This window comes from Diabrotica undecimpunctata, chromosome 5, assembly GCF_040954645.1.
Source record: "Diabrotica undecimpunctata isolate CICGRU chromosome 5, icDiaUnde3, whole genome shotgun sequence".
Lineage (NCBI taxonomy): Eukaryota > Metazoa > Arthropoda > Insecta > Coleoptera > Chrysomelidae > Diabrotica > Diabrotica undecimpunctata.
Genome location: NC_092807.1, coordinates 45,865,863 through 45,888,197, shown reverse-complemented (window position 1 = coordinate 45,888,197; position 22,335 = coordinate 45,865,863). Strand labels below are relative to the sequence as shown.

Below are 22,335 nucleotides of genomic sequence, written 5' to 3'. Positions count from 1 at the left end.
GGACAAGGGCAACAAAAGATTCATAGATGTTCAAAGACCAGAGGCCATCGCATCGTACAATAAATATATGGGTGGTGTAGACTTGTTGGATCAGCTTTTGTCATATTACAGAGTATTTATCAAATCAAAAAATGGACTTTACGAATGATCTTTTATGCATTTGATCTTGCTTGTGTGAATAGTTGGCTAGAATATAAGGCCTTTATGCAAACACAGAAGGCTAATCCTAAAGATATCCTTGATCTACTGCATTTTAAGATGAAAATTGGTGAAGCTTTAGTTGTTATGGGTAAACCTGTAAACAAAAGAGGTCCTGGTCGTCCACGTGGAGAGAATTCTCCTCGACAGTCTACAATTCTTGATACGCCAAAAAGAAAAAAATCAGAAATACGACCAGCAAAAGAGATTCGGAGAGATTTCATAGACCACTGCCCCCCGTATGACGATAAAAAAGAAGCTACTCCATGTAAAAATCCGAACTGTCATGCAGGAACACATATTTTTTTGTGAAAAATGTGATGTTCATCTATGTTTCGTAAAAGGAAGAAACTGTTTCAAAAACTTTCACGCAATGTAATGTATTACAATTAAGTTAAACTTACAAAATAAATCTGTCTGTTAATTTGCAACTTTTTTAACTTGATCCTAATGTACATTGTTCAAATGTCATACATGTATAATATATATATATATATATATATATATATATATATATATATATATATATATATATATATATATATATATATATATATATATATATATATATATACAATGAGTAAGTTTCTAAAGAACTAAATCTTTTGGTCACGAAGATATCGGTCAAAGGAGAAATAATAAAAGGAAATCACAGTTCCATTCCTATATTTGAAGACGTTTCGCTTATTGTATTTACAAGCTTCATCAGTTCAATGAATGGTGAGTGAAGAATGATAAGGTGTGAAATAAACACACCATTCTATTGGTAACTGTGGTCAAAATATTAAAATTGTGGCGTTCAAATAGTAGCTAAATGTTCATATGTAGTAGCATTCATGTATAACAACGAGACAAAATTTTAGTTTAAAAGTGAAAGAAATGAATAAAAACTACTACGAAGCACTATAAAAACACGTCACATTGCACGTAAAAAAACTTTTAACAGTAAAGGCCGATTCACATTAGGCGTTCAGGTCACGCTCCGCTCAAGTTCCGCTCACGATCAAGAATTGTGTACACTATTCACAGTAGGCGCTCAGGTGACGCTCCGCTCACGATCAAGAATTTCGGTATACTATTCAATTTGGCGGGACTCAGAGAATAGGCACAGTTCTTTGCATATATAAATTTGTTTAACATGTTTAAAGATTTTTCTAACAGTGATTTGGCTGTCATTGCTTTATGTTTGAATGAAGAAGAGCTTCAGTCAACCAATAAACAGTCAAGAATATGGGTGCACAATATTTTAAAAACAAGGAAAACAGAAGGGGAGTTTTTTACTCTGTATAAAGGTCTCTGTGACGATGAAACTAAATTTTTTCAGTACTATTTTTTTATTGTACCGTATTTTATGTACCGTATCAAAATACAGTCTATCTCCCTGGTTGTACAATTCCTTACAGCAGCGCACCAATTCAATCAACTGTTCGTCATCCATAGAGCTGCGAAAATCGTACCTTCACCTGACTGTTACTAATTCACACTACCCTGCCGCTCCGCTCCACTCAGATCAAGTCACGATCAAACTATTCTCCTGGAGAATCGCCGCGGTCAAAAGAGCGGGACGGAACGTGAGCGTTGTGTTTACTGTGAATAGCACCATTTAAGATGCGTGTAAGAATACTTGACCGAACCTTGAGCTGAGCGTGAGCGGAGCGTGACCTGAGCTATAATGTGAATCGGCCTTAAGGTGTAGAGATAAAAACAAAAAATTGACAAAACACACCGGCACAGAGCTGTTGTTATAACAAAGTTAACAATTAAAAAAGATTTTATACTTCACTTTAGGGCGCATCTCAAAATTACAGAGTTCTAACCGGAAAACGAATGTCAAGTTACCGGCAGTTACGTTGGAGTAGTTGTGTGAATTCTTTATTATGTGAATTAAAATCTTTTTTTAAATGTTAAAAATGGATCTGAAAATCGTTATGAAAGTTACCTTAGGTATAATAGGTACCTTAATTAATTTTATAAATAATCTTTTGTTTCAATACATGCAGCATACAATTCGTAAAAAAAGTTTGAGAAAAGAAGCAAAAAATCAAATTGAAACAAAATTTTATATAAAGGGTTTTAAGAACCAACTATTTATTAGGATGGAACCAAACTAACAGAAAAGAACAAGTATCAAAAGAAGATAGTTACAAAAGATGCTTGATATTGATGACCATTAGCCTCTATGCATAAATTTGCCCTTTTGCTTAGAGAACACCGAATTCTTGCAAAAATTCCAAAGTTATTTCTAAATTCATTGCAAGCTTCTTGTATCCATAGCTAGAGTTGTGCACGATTTTGTATCGGAATGGAATAAACAAAAGCTTTACGCTTTAATGCGACCTTACTGGCCAAGCAACCTTACAGCCTCGTCCAATCCAGTGGTCTTCGTAGTTATTATCAAAAAAGTCTCGTACATTCCTGCTAAAGTAGACGGGACAACCGTCATGTAAAAACTATAAGGTTTGACGAATATTTAAAGGTACATCATCTAACGAATTATATAAAACATTTTGCAGGAATTGCTGATTACTTACATAGCACCCTTTAAACGACTAGGCAATTCCACAGGCCCAAGTAGATAATCGTTAACTACTCCTATCCAGAAGTTTATGCTAAACCTATGCTGATGCTTAAATTCTTGAACAACGTAGGGATTGTACGAATAATATTGTGCATTATGCACATTAAAAATTCCATTTTTTGTGAATGTAGCTTTGTCACAAAACAAAATGTATTTGATAAAGTATTTCGTATTTATTTACATATTTTACATTTAGGGAAGAAGAGGGAGACTTGATCCCACCGTTACATTTTTTCAGATAACTTTTTTTATAACCAATCTAGAACCTTGATAATTTAGTGGAACATTACAAATTTATTAAAGTTTTGGATGTTATACACCCGAAAAATATACTGCTAATAAATAACGAGTTTTTGTACAATCTAGTAATAGAGAAAAACTAATCATGTCTCCCCATACTTCGGGAGACTTGATCCTTGTGTATGGGTGACTTGATTATATCAAGTATCCCATTTTCAGCATCCAATATATATTATATTGGATGCTGAAAACTAACTTTACTCAATCATGACATGACAAATAATATTATTAAAAATAGAAACACTTTCTGGCAGAAAATTATATTCAAAAAGTTATAAAAGAGAAAAAAAAAATATTGTTGAATATTGAACATTCTCAGTGATTTAGGAAAGACAAAACATCCTATGCGCTTACTGTAGCTCCTAAAAGTCGGGCTTGGTAACTTTTTTAAAATTTGGTCACGTGCGGCTTCACCCATGTCTTCTGGCCACTTAAAGGTTTTGTCATCCCTTTTTTGGGCAAATTTGATTTTAAAATCCTCGTTCTTTCTTCCCGTTATCTGTCCTACGTAACGATAGACTAAGTTTCTTTCGGAGATAAAGCTTACAATTACCCAATCTTGCACACTCAATTCAAACTCGTCACCTTCTGCTTCTGATTCGCATTCAGTATCTGTCTCTACTTGCATTTCATCATTAGGATCATATTCAGACTCTGCCGATGGTAGCATAATGTCACTGCCCCCGAACTTGAAGATTCCTTCAAATCCTTAAGTTTTTGTTTAGCCATTTTTTTAAGTGCTCTTACTTTGGCCCTTTGTTCTTTTTCTATTTTTTTTTTCTTCTTTAGCTCGAACTTCAGCTTCAAGCGCAAGTTTTTCTGATGTAGCTGTGAGAATTTTCGTCGTTGCTCGCTTTCTACCCTTTTTTGAAGTCCTGGGCCCTGCTTTAGGATGAGGTCTGATCATTTCTGGGTTACTAAAAGTGGCAGAAGTGAAAGGCTGGTTATTGTGCTCCATTGATGTTTGTTGTAGCTGATCATTTTGTAAAGTATCTCCATAAGGCGGTATATGGTTTCCAATTGCATTGATTGCACAACAAACAGCTACTGTTGCTCCACGTTCCCCTGATGTAATTTTACCAACGTGCTTTTCACCTTTACATGCAATGATCTTCTTTGGCTTATGGACAGTGGAAAGTCCAGTTTCGTCCACGCTCCAAATTGCTTCTGGCCCAATTCCATGGTTTTCAAGAACTGTCTTTAAATTTCCGAAAAATTTTGATACATTATTTCTGTTGAAACTAGTTGCTCTAGAAAGACTAGTTGCTTCCGGAGAGCGTAGTGATAAGGTCTTCATCCTCTTTAGAAATCCGTATAACCAGTCGTAACTGGCTTGCTTATGTTTATTCCACGAAGCAGGTATTTTTTTACTATTTCTTACGACAAACTCGTACGCCAGTTCTTTTGCTTGTTTTCTTGTAAGGCCATGATGTAATTTGCTGGCAACATCTAAATAATTTTTAAACATAATTTTCTCTGCATTTGTAAATATTTGAGCCTTCTTGTAATCAGGAGAGAAGGATATTTCAACATTTTCGGATCGTTGTCTGCGAATGTATCTTTTTAATGTCATAATATTTATTTGAAAACGACTTGCCGTTGCCTTGAGAGACGTACCGTTATTAATAACGTCTAAAACAGCTTCTTTAAACCTCTGGCTGTCGACTGGTGTTCTTTTCTTGGCTCCTTCCCTCCTTTTGTATTGACGTGGCATATCTATAAAATAAAAAACATTCATCTATAAGGAGTTTCTGGGAGACTTGATCCCGGGATCATATCTCCCAGATAAGAAGGAATCAAGTCTCCCCCAAGAGGTCATTTTAATATTTTAGTGTATAAAAATATGACAACAAACTAGAATTCACTGCAAACTATGCAAAACGTAAACTAAATGATTATGGTGTTAAATAAAAATTATACGAAAGACTCACCTAAACAAATAGTAAAGAAAATCAACTTGAAATAATTCTGAAAACACTTCTCGGTAGCGACAAAATAATTGTAATGAACACGTGCCCTTCGTTGTGTATTCTAACGAAAACTAAATTGCATGGGATTTACTGCCATACTAACAGCTACGCTATGTTGCTGATTTTATAATTCTAGGCTGCTTATTTACTGAAATTTTAAAGAGTGATCAAGTCTTCCATATGATCAAGTCTCCCTCTTCTCCCCTAATATTTTTATAACTGTATTATAATATGATCTTATTTAATGGTATATTTTACTACTTATTTACTTTTAAAGTACAGTATATTATTTTTTTCTATTCAATAAATTTTCATTGTTAATCTGGCTAACATATTTAATCTGTTTTTTAGTTCGAAGAAATTTACTTGCCTTTGTTATTTGGTCTCGCAAAATAACAGAAAACGCTGTAAAATATCAAATTTCTGTAACCATTTAGTTAAAATTATCGCCTTTCAAAAGCGCATAACAATAGCTCTGATTAATGAGGGTTTGCTTCCGTCGACCACCACTTAGAATTTGTAGGTGCAGATTTTTATTTTTACAAAGGCAAACGACACTGTTTTATCGAAACAGCGAACGAAAAGCATCTCCAGTTGATCGGTTACGTCCCTTTTTCATTGTATCTGCGCACCTGCGTCGCAACGCGCAGATACAACTCTACTATGCTCTGCTTGCTACGATTAATACATCATATTTCAAAGGTAAGTGTTTTTTTTGTACAGATACAGCGACCTTACGTTTTACACAAACCAAAATGTATCTAAAAAAATCTTTATTTTGATTTTTCTGATTTTGTAACCATCTAGCGAATTCTTTAAGAGCAGGAAAATTTCCTTGTAGTAATGCTTGTACCTTTGTAAAATGAAAAGGATATACATTTTCGTTGTGTAAGATATTTCCTACCGAAGATTTTGAAATTGTGGGATACATGGCAGATGTCGCTGAACGCTAATTTCTGGATTTTTCTCAACTTTCATTAAAATAACATCTTCATGTGCTGCTGTTACATCATCACGTCCCCTCTTTCATTATTTTTTGGGACCACTGAACCTGTTTCTGTTAATCGTTGATGAACAGCTGTCAATGTTTAGTAAGTGGGATCACGATTGGGAAATTTTTCAGAGTATCTACGTTGTGCTGTTCGAGCGTTACACCTCATTTCGCCATAAACTAAAGCATATCAGCCTATTTCCCATTAGTAAAAACCATTTTTGTTCAATTGAAATTAATATAAACTTTGATAAAATGAAAGGCAGATTCAAGCACAGTTTTATTTCATTTATTCATTTCATTCATATTTCATATTATCAAAGTTCATTTATTCGAGCATTCAACCTTATATCAATGGAATTAATAAATTTAAATGCCACAAAGTAAAAAACTAAAAGAAAAACTTCACGAACTGATCACAATTTGACAATGAAAAACGTAAGTTATACTTCTGTTGACAGGTCACGGCCAACTAGTGCAAAAAATATTAATTTAACTTTCATGACGAAAAGACAAAAAATTTTCAAATCGATTTTTCTAAAAAACGGTGTATCCTATCGACTTAGAGTAAGAGTACCTTTTAGTACTAGAATAACTAAAAATTTAATAAACTAATATGACGAATGCTTAAAAGGTAAAGACAAAAAAGTTATGCGTTAAAATAACCGTTGACCTACCCAAAACGGACGACTATGATCGGTATTGGAACTTCACAATTGATGAAATCGATTCAACTCTAGAGCATAAATAAACGTAGCAGTTTTCGTTTTTCTAAGCAAAAGCGTTCTGGAGGTATTTAAAAACAACTATTTAGAAGGCGCCATCTTCAAAGAGCTCTAGCTTCCTTAGAAAGCATTTTCGGACTAGGTGAATTGGGCTAAATCGTCTTAAAATTAACTGAGAAATCTCCGTTCTTTGTTTGTCAGGAGAGTTTCTGGACACCCTGTATAATTATAAAAAAAGGCTTGAAAAGAAAGAACATGTTTCTGTAGAGACGGTGTCAAAAAAATTAAAACACAAAAATACATTCCAAATTTTCAGGGTAAGTCTCTGGAGAGTTTTCAAACAGATTAGGTTTAGGTTCAAAATTGAAGTCAATTGAAAAGCTTTGTGTGAAAGAGTTAATGTCGTTCACAAAAGAATCCAGTTTTTCAACTATAATAATTAAAAAAAAACACGCTTAATTTTTTTAATTGAAACGAAACGTGAATTTTTGCTAAAGGTGGAATAAAAACGGATTTGGCAGGACGAGAGTTTAAAATCCATAAAACACACGGATACTGCGGGAAAGAAATATATTGCACGCGGTTGGAAAACATGGTTTTATCGATGGAGTAACGAATCAAAATATTTTATTTCTTTAGGATTATTTCAAGCCGGGATTACTACAGTTAGTCAAAAGGAATGAAAAACCAAAAATATTTTTAGTAGACGAAATTGTACATAGTTTTGAACATAGTGTGTTAAGATTGCCCTTTACCATTGTGAATTCAAACCCACTGAACATATTTGGGGAACATGTAAAACTCACTACGATAAATATATGGGGCATGACAGTTACAGTAACGCAGCAATTTTTGAAACATGCCAAGAAGCATTGAATGCTGCAATTTGCGAGACAAGTGTGCGGAAACGTGAAGTTAATAGAAGAATGTTGGACGCGTTAAAATCGCATCGAAGCAATTACCCAGCCATCATTTATAATCCAAATGAAGATACCGATAACAGTGATTATGAGTATGGATCTAATTTTTGATTACACTGTAAGGTAATATGTTTTCATTTTCTCATTAAGAAAAATTTTGAGTGTTATTATTTTATCACTACAATTTAGAAACTATATAATGTGTAATTTTCTTCTTGTTTTGCACTAATAATTGTATACTTCTCTAAATGAACCTAAAACACATTCAGTTAAAATCGTATTTTTGCTTGCGTTCGACAGTGCTTCAAATATTGGGAGAATTTGCTATTAACTTTCTCAGCATGTCAAAGCTTTCATCCCTAAATCAAAATAGCCGAAAATTCTTGAAATATACTTTAGTCTAATAAAACAATTATATTATAATAAAATAAAAAATCTTGATATAAGAATGCCTTAAAATTGCCTACCTCTTCGAGTTCCATTAAGTAGCTTAAACCTACAGTATCACTAAAAGTGTAAGCACGAATTAAAAACGATTTTGTATGTAAAAGAATTTATCTCATTATAAAAAATCTAAATGGATGTGATGTTACAACTTTTACTTTTAGTGTTTTTTGTTATCAGTATTGCAAGTACACTTTTTATTAATTACGTTCAATGGGAGTATTAATAGAAGTTAACCGCTGAAATGTTTAATTTTTAAACTAATAGCGATATTACTATTCTATTTTCATTTTGTACTTGTACCAGCATATCAGATTTATGATCTGATAAGTAATCAATTCATTATTCGCAGAAATATTTTACAACCATTTAAAAATGAAATACTTTTAAGTATGTTAGTCAGTCTACGACTCAAATGAAGAAATGATATCAACCCTTATACCGACAAACGAAGACCGGAGATTCCTCAGATAATTTTAAGACAATTTAACCCAATTCACCTAGTCCGAAAATGATTTTTAAGGGAGATAGAGCTCTTTGAAGATGCCGAATATGAGAATACCGAGAGTTCATAAAGTAAACTACGGCCTATTTGTAGTACTATAAATTGAATCGGTGAGATATTTCAATAGATATATACTAACAGTTTCAAAAGTAAATATTTTTAAAAATCATATGATACATAAGTCGTACATCAGTACGGCCCTGTTTGGCTTACACGTGGTTCTATTGACGATTGGGAATTTGTAGAATGAATACGGTTTAACATTCCATTTTTTGCCAAATTTATTTAAGATAGCAGTTTTGTTCACTTTACCAAGCTGTACAGACTTAGTCAAAGACAGATTCCACCACATTAAATAGATCATATTAAGCTAGTTTTACTGAAGTGAAATCTAAAAGGATAACATTCCTGGAATATTACCCCTTTTGACCTCAACGAAATTATTGTCATCATTGACATCTAAAAGTATAATATTCCAGTTTTATATATTATTGATTCTTTTTTGTTTTTTATTTTCTACTCCTTTCTACCTAACTTAAGTGCAAATACAGGACCATCAATCTTAAACGCTGAAGTGGAAAAAGCCATACACCAAGCCAAAAACAACAAAGCCAGTGGACCAGCTCAAATATAGAGCGAATGGCTAAAATTACTCTCAAATGGCAATATAAAAGAACTCACTGTACTTTTCAATCAAATATATGATACCAGTGAAATTCCATCGGACTGGCTAAAATCGATCTTTATTCCTCTACCTAAGAAACCAAACGTTAAGAAATGTAGCGATTGTAGACTCATTAGTTTAATGAGCCATGCCGTTAAAATACTGTTGCATATTCTTCTAAACCGAATTAACAAGTGCGAAGAAATAATTAGTCAAGAGCAGTTCGGGTTCCGGAGATGCCTTGGAACTAGAGAAGCACTATTTTCTATGCAAACACTCCTTCAACGATGTTGGGAGGTAAGAAAACCCGTATATATGTGCTTCATTGATTTTGAAAAGGCATTTGATCGCGTTCAGCATACCAGACTAATTACCGCCTTGCAGAGCATCCAACTAGATGAGAAAGACATCAAACTTATTGCCAAACTTTACTGGAACCAAACAGCCATTATTAATACCAATAACAGAGAATCAAAGCCAATCAGTATTGAACGAGGCGTAAGACAAGGCTGTATACTATCTCCCACCCTCTTTAACGTGTATTCTGAGAATCTATTTAGGGAAGCTTTAAAAGATCAAAAAGGAATTATCATAGGAGGAGAAATAATTAACAATATACGGTACGCCGACGATACTGTGATTCTAGCTGAAAACATCGACGATCTGCAGGAGCTAATCAATAGAGTTGACATGGAATGCACAAATTGGGGACTGTGGATAAATATCGATAAAACTAAATACATGGTGACCAGTAAAGTGGATATCGGTGCAACCCAACTGATATTAAACCAACAACCGCTGCAGAGAGTTCAGAGATTCAAATACCTTGGATGTTGGATTACCCAAAATCTAGATCCATCCTTCGAAATTCGATGTAGAATTGAACAGGCAAGAAACTCATTTCAAAAATTCAAGCCTCCATTATCCAATAACTCATTAAATTTGGAAATCTGTGAAAAGTTTACAAGATGTTACGTGTGGTCTGTACTTTTGTATGGATGTGAAACTTGGACTTTAAACGCCGATATCATGAATAAAATCGAGGCGTTTGAGATGTGGTTGTATAGAAGGATACTAAAAATTCCATGGACTAGCAGAACTAGAAACGAAGAAGTTCTTCGAAGAATGGGACATCAACGAACTCTATTAAATATTATTAAGAGGCGTAAACTAGAATATCTTGGACATATAATCAGAGGACCAAGATATGAGTTCCTTCGGCTAATTCTCAACGGTAAAATCGAAGGAAAGAAATGGATAGGACGGAAGAAACTCTCTTGGTTAAGGAATTTGCAGCAGTGGACAGGTTTGACAGCGGACCAATTGCTACACGTAGCGCAAGACCGAGATCAGTATAAAAATATTATAAGCATGGTAGTCGCCGACGTTCCGTAGGGATATGGCACTCTAAGAAGATTTTCTACTCTTTTCTGTTTACTTTTCACTTGTCACTTGACCATATTAACTTCTCTCCAAAAGCATATTGTGACAGAGTGTTTGTTATTACATCAGCTTTTAAGGTTATGTTTTGTATTGTATGTTGTGTAAAGTGAGTTTAGTTTGTTCTAATAATTAGATAATCATTTAATGGTTTATGATGTCAAATATTAATAACTCTAATAGTCAGTCTCCTGTGAAAAGTAGAGGTACTGGGGTGACAAAATTAAAAGAAAAGAAAGCAAGAAGGGATGGATCACATTTTGTCACTTCCAAAGGTGTTTTGGTTGAAGAAAGGAAGACTGGGCCTGACTGTTTATGTAAGAAAAAATGCACAGATTTATTTTCCCCTGAAGAGAAAGCAGGTATTATTAAACTTGTATACAATGGTCAACCTAAGAATGAGTCAGGCACTTTTTTGACGGGCTTTATTATCAGATCCGATGTGACTAGACATAGGCCTAAAAATGAAGACCCTGAGCAAATACAATCATCTTTTAAGTATTTTTCATTACGAAACAACACAAAAGAGGAAGTTTGTAGAAAAGCATTTTTAAGTTTACATTCAATAAGTAATAAAGCATTACAACGTCTTACTAACTTAAAAAATAAAGGCGAGCTTCCATATGATAAAAGAGGGTTTCATGAAAATCACCCCAGAAAATCGAATGATATTGTTCAAAAAATCCAAGATCATATTAAATCATACTCACAGAAAACATCTCATTATTCATCAGACAGTTTTATATTTAGATGGAACCTTAAACGTAAAAAAAAATCTATGATATGTTTTTAGACAAATATCCTGAAATTTCGTCAAATGATGTCAAGTATGAATTCTTTTTAAAATACTATAATAAAAACTAACTTTGATTCAGCAGGCCTCAAGTTGACGTCTGTTCAGTCTGCGAAGAACTCTCTGTGAAAATGAAATCTTCTCTTAACCAAAATGCAAAGTTATCAGCTGCGGCTGATATTGTTATACATAAACGAAGAGCTAAAAAATTTTACTCTAAAATAAAATGTGTTCCAGAAATGTGCAATAACAGAACAGACATTATGGTAATTAGTTTTGACTTTATGCAAAATGCATTACCTGTGCAGGAAATGTTTTACCTGCGTAAACTATGGTTGTATGTCTTTAGTGTCCATAACCTAACAACTAATGAAGTAAAAATACCTCCTGAAGTAAAAGAGTTGCATGTTTTTAGTGACGCTTGAGGTGGTCAAAACCGTAACCACACCATTATAAGAATGTTCTTAGCACTAACAATGACAGGAAGATTTAACACAATTCACCATTATTTCCCAGTTCGCGGTCACAGTTTCTTACCCAGTGATCGCGACATTGCCACAGAAAAACGTGCTATTCGTAAACATGACCGTATTTTTACACCAGAACAATACAATAACATCATTCAAGAAGCTAAAGTAACAGCTACAAAATTTCTAGTAGTACCATTGGAACATGCAAATTTTCTTGATTTCAAACAATGGTGACCTTCAATATTCAAGAAAACTACAAAAAGCTAAGACAAGACACAAGATTTTAACATCAGCAAATTCAAGCACTTCCAGTATACTAGTGAGAAATATGGATATGTCAACGCTCGTTGAAAGCTGACAAACTCGTTGATGTCAGAAAGATTATGCATTACATACCAGAAAAACATAAACATTTCTACGAACAGATCCTAAGTTGGGACCAATTGATTCCAATGGAGGGGAATGATGAAAGTCTTATTAGTGATTTAAGTGACGATGAATAAACTGTATAACAGCATTTAAATGTAAATAAATAAGTTTATAATAACAAAATAGCGTTGATTTTTTACTTGACTTCTAAAAGGATAACATTCCAATAAGTAAAATAGTAATTAGTCAATAAATGTAAAACCTAATTGTTACATAAATACTTCTGCTATGTAATTTTAGTAAATTTTAATTGTTATTGTATTTTTTTTTTACTTTTTGTAAGCTTTTTGTAAATCCGCTTAATCATGAGATCTAATAAAAGTACAGGTACAATTTCTAATAACAACTTCCAATGTCTTTTAAAATGTAAGGAATATTGATCATTTTTATTGGTTATTGGTTGGCTTTATGAATTAAATTATTCAACAGTAAACAACCACAGTAAGTATATGTTTATAAACTGCATTTTCTTTATACTGAATTAAGCTCACATTTTTTTATAATTAAAAAACTCTAACGCTTACTCCTAATAGTTACACTTTCTGGTAATTCACTAGTATCTATTGTGCTGGCATGGCTTTTAGTTAAAAAAGTAATTAAGAGTTTTATGCTGTTATGCATTATTATGTAAGTTTGAAGTAAAGTTAAAAAAGCCAAATGTAAAGAACAGGCCCAAAACGCTAGATATTAGGAAGCTTTCCAACAATAATATTAAATAACAGATGCAGGAGAATTTAAATACCGAAATAACAAAAATCCTTAAAAATAACAATGAACCGCTGGAAAAGTGGAGTGAAATTAAAGAAGAGATTAGGACTTCAAGCAGTAAGTTTTTACTACCTGATAAGAGAAAAAAAGAAAGACTGGATGACTGCACAAATCCTTGACATGATGGAAGAGAGACGGATATATAAAACTAAAGATACTGCCAAATACCGTGAAACCCATAGACGAATTAGAGCTGAGATAAGAAAAACTAGAGAGAAATGGTTCTCGGAGAGATGCAAAGAAATCGAACAGTGCGAAAAGGTATACGGCTATCACAATATGCATAAGAAGATAAATGAACTCACAACAAAGAAAAGCTGCAATATTTTATCGAAAGGGCTGTGCGATGATAATGGAAATCTACAACTAGACCCCGACAAAATAGTTAGAATCTGGGAAACTTATGTGGAACAACTGTTTAATGATGACCGTCCTAGTGGGTATACACTGAGCAATGATGATACTGGCCCTTCTATTCTAAAATCAGAAGTGGAGAATGCTATAAAGGGTCTTAAAAATAACAAAAGACCAGGCAACGATAACGTATACGGGGAAGTATTGAAATTGCTGTGCGAAACAAACAGTCAATTTCTAGACTCACTCGTCAGACTCTTTAACAATATTTATAACAGCGGGGAGTTTCCTGAAGACTGGCTAGAGTCAACTTTTGTTGCCATACCGAAAAAATCAAAAGCAAAGTCTTGTGATCAACATCGGATGATAAGTCTAATTAACCACATTTCGAAGGCATACACCAAGGTTATTGACAACAGAATACGCAAAAAATGCGAGGATAACATTGGAGATTCGCAGTTTGGGTTTGAAGCATGAAGCAAATTTTCACCTCTAAAAGCCTCACCCTACCTCTCAAAATTCGACTTCTGAAATGTTATGTATTCCCGGTTTTGTTATATGGAATGGAGGCGTGGACAATGACCGCAACATTGATGAAAAAAGTAGAGGCCTTCGAAATGTGGGCTTACCGACGTATATTACGTATATCCTGGACTGAGCACGTGACCAACGAAGAGGTACTACGCCGGATAGGTAAAGAGAGAGAGAGGTAGGAGTAAGTATAAAGAAAAGAAAGTTGGAATACTTGGGTCACGTTATAAGACATAATAAATATAGAGTACTACAGCTGATCGTTCAAGGGAAAATAGACAGCAGAAGGGGTCCAGGGAGGAGAAGACACTCGTGGCTCCAAAACTTGCGGCAATGGTTCGGATAGTCATTTGCTGAACTATTCAGATCTGCCGTAAACAAAGTCAGAATAGCCATGTTGATTGCCAACGTTCGGAACGGACAAGGCACATGAAGAAGAAGAAGAATGCTGTTAAAAATAGTTAAAGAGATAAAACTTTTATTTTAATTTTCCAAAAGTAAAGGTTTTAGATTTTTATCCTTTTACATTTCACCGATTCAATTCTCCTTGTAGTGAACTGTCAAAATTTTTATTGAATATTATATAACTATTCGCAAATAAAAATGACACATTTATAAAAATATAAAAATATAAAAATATATATACCTATATATATATATATATATATATATATATATATATATATATATATATATAAAACATTTTTTTTTAATAAATTATCGATTGATCTATTTAGGGCAAATCAATCAAGCAGGTTTTACCTAATTAAAAACTGCATGAAAAATAACTAACAAAATATAAATATTAAATTAGAAATAAAAAATTAAAAGAATATTTGTCAATAAAAGATTCGAGTCACAACGATTGTCGAAATTTAACTCATAAATTATGTCATCCGAACAATATTGTCATCATCTGTTATACCAGACATTAAAAATAGATGACAAGGTGCTGAAATAGAATGCAAAAGAAAATAAACTAACAGAAATTGAAAATGCCCCAAAAAACTGGATGGATGAAAAGAAAACAGACAATGCAAACGAAGAGGAAAATGAGTCAAGATATATTCAAAATAATAAGAAAAATACAAAAAAGGGAAAGAGAATTAAGGGAACAACAAAAAACGTTGGAACACGGAATGTGAGGACGCTGAGGAAACAGGAAAAATGGAAGAACTAGCGACACAGTTAAAACAACAGGTGAAGAAAAACAGGGATATGGAGGAACGGCTTTTATGGTGATTAGGGAAATGAGACATACAGTTATGGAATTGAAACCCATAAGTTAAAGAATATCATACATAAGAGTAAACAGCAAACCGAACAAGTTCTCCATAATATTTTAATATAAAATAAAATTGCTTCAGAGAGGTTGCAGGTGAAAACTCAATACATGACAACAAACAATAATGGAGATATACTATGTAATTTAGCAGCGGCATTAAACATGGACATAAGTAGTACGAGATATAAACACAAAGACATACACAAAATATCGTTGATGAGACCAGGAAATCTGGAGGGAAATCAAATAGACCATGTACTGACTAAAAAAGACACACAAACAATCGATAAATAACGTTAGATCTCAAGAGGGGCCAACATCGATTCGGACGAATCGATGTTCGCCCCTCGAAGGCGAAAAGCACAGAGAAAATGGGACAGATCAATTGAAAGACAAAGGAGTAAAAAAAAGATTTTTACAAGAAGTAAATACAGAAATGTAGTTCAAAGAACAACAAATCCAGGAACAGTGAAAAAAATCAAATAAGAAATAAACAATGCAGCAGAAAAAGTGGTTAGGAAAACGCAAAATAAAAGAAGAAATAATTGGTTTGACGACGAGTGCAAATTAGCAGTGGAAGAAAAGAATAAAACAAGATTGAAATGGTTAAGAACAAGCAAAGAATAGGAACGAAAAAAATACAAAGATTAAAGCAAAAAGCAAAGAAATTATTTAAATAGAAAAAAAAATCAAAAAGTAGAAGAAATTATGAACGAGATAGAAACAGAAAATAGAAGACAATTCAAAACCATTATACCAATACTTAGGTAGCCGAAAACGGAGAGCTAATATACCTATAGAAACAGAAAAATGGCAGAAGTATTTCGAAAAAATATATCAACAAACGGATAGAGAAGATGAAAGAGAAACAATAACGAACACGGAACAAGATGAAGAAGAAGAAGAATTGACCTATAAAGAAGTGAAAGAGAAAATATGCAAACTTAAAAACGGGAAAACAGCGGGAGAAGACAGAATATGTGCAGAACTTATAAAATACGGTGGGGAGGCACTATACAGAAAGATTTATGAGCTAATACAGAATATATGAAGCAAAGAAATAATGCCCGAAGAAGGGAATTATACTGACAATCCCAAAACAAGGAGGCCATAAAATATGCAAAATCTACCGAGCAATTAATTTACTGAATGTAACATATACAGTAATGACAGATATAATTACAGACAGACTAACAATATATAGAGAATAAAGCATAGGCGAATACCAGTAATGTTTTAGAAAAGGAAGATCCACGATAGACGCTATACATTCGCTAAAACAAGTGATAGAGAAAACATACAAGTACGACGGAGAAACACATATACTTTTCCTAGAATTTAAATAGGCGTTTGACAAACTAAACAGAAGAAAAATGATCCAAGACTTATAAGAGAGTAATATACCAAATAAAAATAATAACAATCATAGAAATGACAATGCGAGATGCCCAAGCAACAATAGACACCGGAAGAGAAAGAACAGAAATAATAAAAATTAAAAATGGAGTAAGACAAGGAGATGCGCTTTCAACAGTACTATTTATTCTGTCACTAGACAAGATAACAAAAAAGCTGTCAAATGCATAAACTATAAACAAGAATGCAGTACAAATAAAAGGATATGCGGACGATATAACCATAGTAGCAACAGATAAAAGGGCATTAAAGAAGTCCTTCCAAGAAATAGAAAATGAAGCCAAACTGACAGGACTAAATAAATAAAAATAAAACAAAATACCTGAACGTAAACAAGAAAAAGAACACACAAATGACAGAACTGACAATAGATGCACACAAGAGGTTGAAACATTCAAATATTTGGGAGTACTAGTCAACAGAAGAAATGAAAGTGTATATATGAAAAGAAGAATTCAAGGGGGAAATACAGCGTTGTTTAGAGATAAGAAGATAAGTCGAAACACAAAAATGAAAATCTACAAAACAACCATAAGACCAATAGTAGTATATGCTGCAGAAAGATTTACATTAACAGCAAAAAAAGAAGAGCAATTGAAAGTTTTTGAGAGGAAGATTATGAGAAAAATACTGGAACCAAAGAGGGAAAACGAAGAGATAATGAATGAATCAAGAAATACAAGAATGGATGGGCCAAGAGAACATAGTTAGAGCAATAAAAGCACAAAAAATTAGATGATATGGACACATAATGAGAAGAGAAATCCGTTAAGAGTTATAACGGAATGGATTCCACCAGGTAAAAGAACCAGACAGGCCTAAACTGCGATGGAGACGACAAGTGAAAGAAGACTTAAGGAGTATCGAAATTAGAAATATAGAAAGGACAATCAAAGAGAGAGAAGAGAAGTCACACGTTTTCAGAAACTGTAACACCAAACACAGAATGGAATGTTCTCCCACACAAAAAGGATCTTCAAGTGGACACAGCTTCGGCTTGTTCGGGAGCATATAGCTTATGCATATTTATTTAGCATATTCTATATATATATATATATATATATATATATATATATATATATATATATATATATATATTGTTATGGATCAGTTTATCGATCAAAACTAGAATAAAGAGTTTTTTTTTTATTATTTTAATATATAGCGGGCATATAAGTTAAAATACAACCCTGTACTTATTTGTAATCGTTAGCATAAGAAAAGACATTGTTTCCGTGACGGACTAGTTTTTCCTTGAAGGACTAAGTGAATAGTGAAAGGACAATGGAATTCGTGTAATTATATATTTAAGGAATAAACTTTGTAATTGTATTTTGCGGTGGGCATTTTTCGAAAGTAAATAAGAATTAGATTTAGATATGAGATAACAAGAATTTGGAAGCTTATTTCGGTTGAAAAAGGCAAAATTGTTAATGGTTTCTGAAAAGTAATTTGAGTGAAATTAGTTTATTTGTTTTAAATATTATGTTGGAAATTTTCTGAATCGAAAATTAGTGGGAAAGATGAATGCTTATGATTGGTTAAAAAGGAATGATGGGGGATGAGAGAGTTTGAGAAGGTTGTCTGGGGAGATTGAAAAGATTATTATGTTACCGGCAGACCAGAAGAGAAGACGTGTTTTTTTGTGTAGTCAATCGGAGTAAGAGTGTTTTTCGTTCGTTAGTGAAAAAGGTGGAAGCTGAGAGCAGATCAAAAACGAGAAGATTAATACCTCTTTTGAGTCTGCATAGTCCACGAGATCTAATTGAGAAAGAAAGGAGAATTTGTGAATAAAGAGTACCGGTCAAAAGAGGCTTGGGCTTGTGTTTTCGGAGGAGTAGTTTGCTGGTATGCGGTTTGGATCGATGCTGGGAACGGGAAAGATTTGATGGTAGCCGGACATAATCAATCAAGGAAGGAACTGTGGTTTGATCGAGAGGAGACATCATTGGTGTAAAAAAAATAAAGGTCAGTCAAATAATTTGAATGAAAGAAAACTTTAAGACAGTCTAAAGATAAAATCAAATATAAGCATACGAACCAAGATTCCAAGTTTTAAAGAGTTATTTTTTTGTGAATAAATTATATTTTTTATATGGTAAATTTTTTAGTAGATATTATTATAAAACAGATCAATAGATAGTTTGTTAATTAAAATTAAATTTAGAGAATAGGAATTTGTTGGGAAAGATAATTGCCCACAAAAAGTTATTTATTAACATTCACCGTATTGCTTATTAAAAATAAATAATAATTTGTGTGCATATTTATGTTGTTTTAATGTAGTTCCGTTTCCTGTCCTATCCCGATTATGAGCAACTAGAAGATACTGAACCCACTAGAAGAGATATATAAAGTAAACTGATTAAAGTAAAATTAAAAAGGCACCCTGAGAATTTTTAATAGTAATTGAATTGTATGACTCTGCATAAATTAGTGAACTAATTAATTAAATAATTGGATTAATTAAATTAGTCTTAATCAATAATAAAACATCATAAAGCAGATCACAACAATATATATATATATATATATATATATATATATATAAAGAGTATGATTTTAATTTAAATAAAATATTTTAGTTCAGTTAACGTGACGTGCGTTACTTAGAGGGAAGGGGTAGGCAGGGTCAAAAATTTTCAAAAATTGCGTTACGTATTACTTGAACGCCCTCAAAGGGAATTAGTTATCAATTAAACGCAGCTGAGATGTGGACCTACAAAAGCATACTAAAAACAAGTTAAGTAGACAAAGTAATCAATCACCATATATCAGTATCAAAAATAGCCGTGATGATTACCAACCTCCTAACCTAAAAGAGGATATATCTACAAGAAAATAACAAATCAGATGACCAACCCAAACTGAGTCTCGGGGACTAAGCAAAGAAACTAAAATAAAAACTTTTTATAACAAATCGCAGTGACAACATTTTCTAACTTAAACTTCCAAATATTCTTGGATTTTTTTACATGGCTGTTCATCGACAAATGTGTCCGTGTATACCTTCAGACGAGGCCATAATTAAATGAAGGTGGAGGGAAAAATGTATCATTTGTCAACATCATTGTCAGTTTTGTCGTTTTAGTTAAAAAATAGGCATTCTGAACATTTCGCCCAAATAAAAAATCATACTTCGAATAGCGTACAAAAGACTACGGCATGAAAAAATAATAAACGAGATGTAAAAGATTTGTGTTAATGTTCATCGGGATTTTCAATTACTAAAGTGTGGTAATAGCTTAAATTTTTTGAGAGGCTGTAAACTACTGTCTCAGATTTAATTATTTTAACTTATAATAAGTGGCTACTAATCATTTTGTAATATCTAGTATGCAGTATGCTTGATGCGGCTAATTTTAAATGAGTTTAAATCAATTTTTTTCACATTATAAATATACCATGATTCATATTTTACATAATTGCGGAGATTACTCTTCTTCTTTTTTAAGGACAACAAACCACAAGCAAGTCTTGCAGTTTTTAAGTCGTTTGTGGATTTTGTAGAACACGTTGGATTTATTGGATGAATATATACGTTGAATCGGTGAGATGGTAACAATTTAGCAGGTAAATTAAATAAATTACTGAGTAGGCAATCAACACTGCAACAATAACTAACACGATAGGCACATAATTTAATACAAGTTGCATCTTTAATGGATAAGCATAAATTTTGAAGATTTTTGTTAGGTGTTCAGTGGATGAAAATACGGACATAAATATTCTTCTAATTTTAAAATCGGTCATGTGATTTCTGAAAGTAGTTATGAAAATATTTTTTAATATATCTGTCTATATTATATCACCACAGAGTCGAGATTTGTAAAATTTTATAATTTGCGTATATGCCAAAAAGCAATTATCCTTACCTGAAAACTGTTCAAATACTGTTTAACAAAAGCAAAACAACACAATTTTTATTCACTGGTAATAATAACAGTGATTTATTATAAGAGGTTTGAGGTCATTTATCACATCGTTAATAGATACACAAAACTTTCAAAATATCTAAAATATTAATAAGATACAAATAAATATTAAATTAAAACAAACCTAATAAACATACTCCATTTTATTACAACTGACCTCTACTGTATAAATAATATTTCGGTGGAGCGGCATGCTGATTTTTTCGTAAAAAAGGTATTAACTGCCCATGGCTCGGAAAATCTAACGTACGTCCCCTACAACACAGGTCCACATTGCGTCACAATGCCATGTAAAAATAGTCACAGCATACATTTTAGTACAGCGTGCATTATGTCGAGAAATGAATTCGCACACAGATTTTTCAATCCGACCGATATTTTGGCGTAAATACAAATAAATAAAAAATATTCGTAAATATACATGTGTGTATAATATGTGTAAAATGATGTTTAAAAATTAAGTGTCAAATTTGAAAGTCACTATTAGCAACGAAGAGCTTTTTGTTCAATGAAAATTTTGAGGTAAAAAGGTTGATTTGTGAATTGTCCAGTTTTACAATCCACCAATCCTAATTTTGCACGTGATAGTTGCCCTTAACTTTATTGAATATGTCTAACTTATCGAAAAAGTTTATTGCCAATATTTTTGACACTATGCCAATGGCAGGACACTAGGCCATTGACTCTGTCATTTTATAAAGAAACTAAGACGTTTAAAGTTGTTTTATATTGTCAAATTGACGTCTAAACATGATAAATTCGAAGAGTGTTACCAAACAGAGCCTTGTTTTGTATCTACTCTAAATCAGCTGTAAAACTATCCATTTTAGTAAATTTTTTAGTAAATCAACTATAAAACTATCCATTTTAGTAATATTTTATTATTATTGTTTTTTCTGAACAAAATAAATCCAAAAAACAATGTTTAGTCCGGTAAAATAAGGATGCAACCTCGGAATGAAAGATAATAAGCTGAAAATTTGCATACGTCTTTATTTTGATGGTATAAAACTTACCTCAAAAGTCTCATATAATCACGTGTCCGCGACTTAAGATATTTAAGGTCAAAGGTCACGAAAATGAGTTTTCTGCAAATATCTCGTTTCCCTTACCCTTTATGACATTTAAGGTGGTAAGAAAAATTGTAGAATGGAAAATTCTCTTTAATTTTTGTCGCAAGTACTTTTATGTACCTTCAACCCTTCTTAAGATAGAGCGCAAAGAGTGGGGGACCGCTTACCTGTGTATACGGTAACGCGAAGTCAGCCAGTAGGATTCAATAAATAATAAGTTATATAGTTAATTATTTACTTAAAATACTATTATTATCATTAAATTTTTATTATTTATTATTTAATAAACTATATTTATAGATATTAATTATAAAATATATATTTTTTATATAATATTTATTTTATTTTTAACAAACATACAATATTAAATGAAATATTTCAAATGAACTTTAATGTTATTTTTAACAGCTGTATATACGATAAATTAAGGTCAAGTGCAGAATTCAACAATAATCATTTTTATATTTAATTAAATACTGAAAAAATCATATTTATTATTTTTTTAAATTATATATTTATTTATTAATCCAATAATCGATTTATTAA

General features: G+C 32.4%; 2 protein-coding genes across 5 annotated transcripts in view; one reads left to right on the top strand and one right to left on the bottom strand.

The window, feature by feature from the left end:
* aralar1 (calcium-binding mitochondrial carrier protein aralar1) overlaps positions 1–22,335 on the bottom strand; it is a 90,810-nt gene that overhangs the window by 41,197 nt on the left and 27,278 nt on the right. The window contains exon 1 of one of the 4 annotated variants that reach the window (XM_072531907.1): positions 20,874–20,961. The exons of 2 other annotated variants lie outside the window; for them this stretch is intronic. In XM_072531907.1, the coding sequence (XP_072388008.1) occupies positions 20,874–20,909 (36 nt within the window). In that variant the 5' untranslated portion in view covers positions 20,910–20,961. Of the gene's footprint in view, positions 1–8,149; positions 8,359–20,873; positions 20,962–22,335 lie in introns of those variants that run through there. One more of the 4 variants, XM_072531908.1, reaches the window with a different exon arrangement.
* LOC140441289 (sorting nexin-4-like) overlaps positions 21,098–22,335 on the top strand; it is a 71,962-nt gene continuing 70,724 nt past the window's right edge. The window contains exon 1 of the mRNA XM_072531912.1: positions 21,098–21,238. Coding sequence (XP_072388013.1) covers positions 21,225–21,238 — 14 coding nt within the window. The 5' untranslated portion in view covers positions 21,098–21,224. The remainder of the gene's footprint in view (positions 21,239–22,335) is intronic.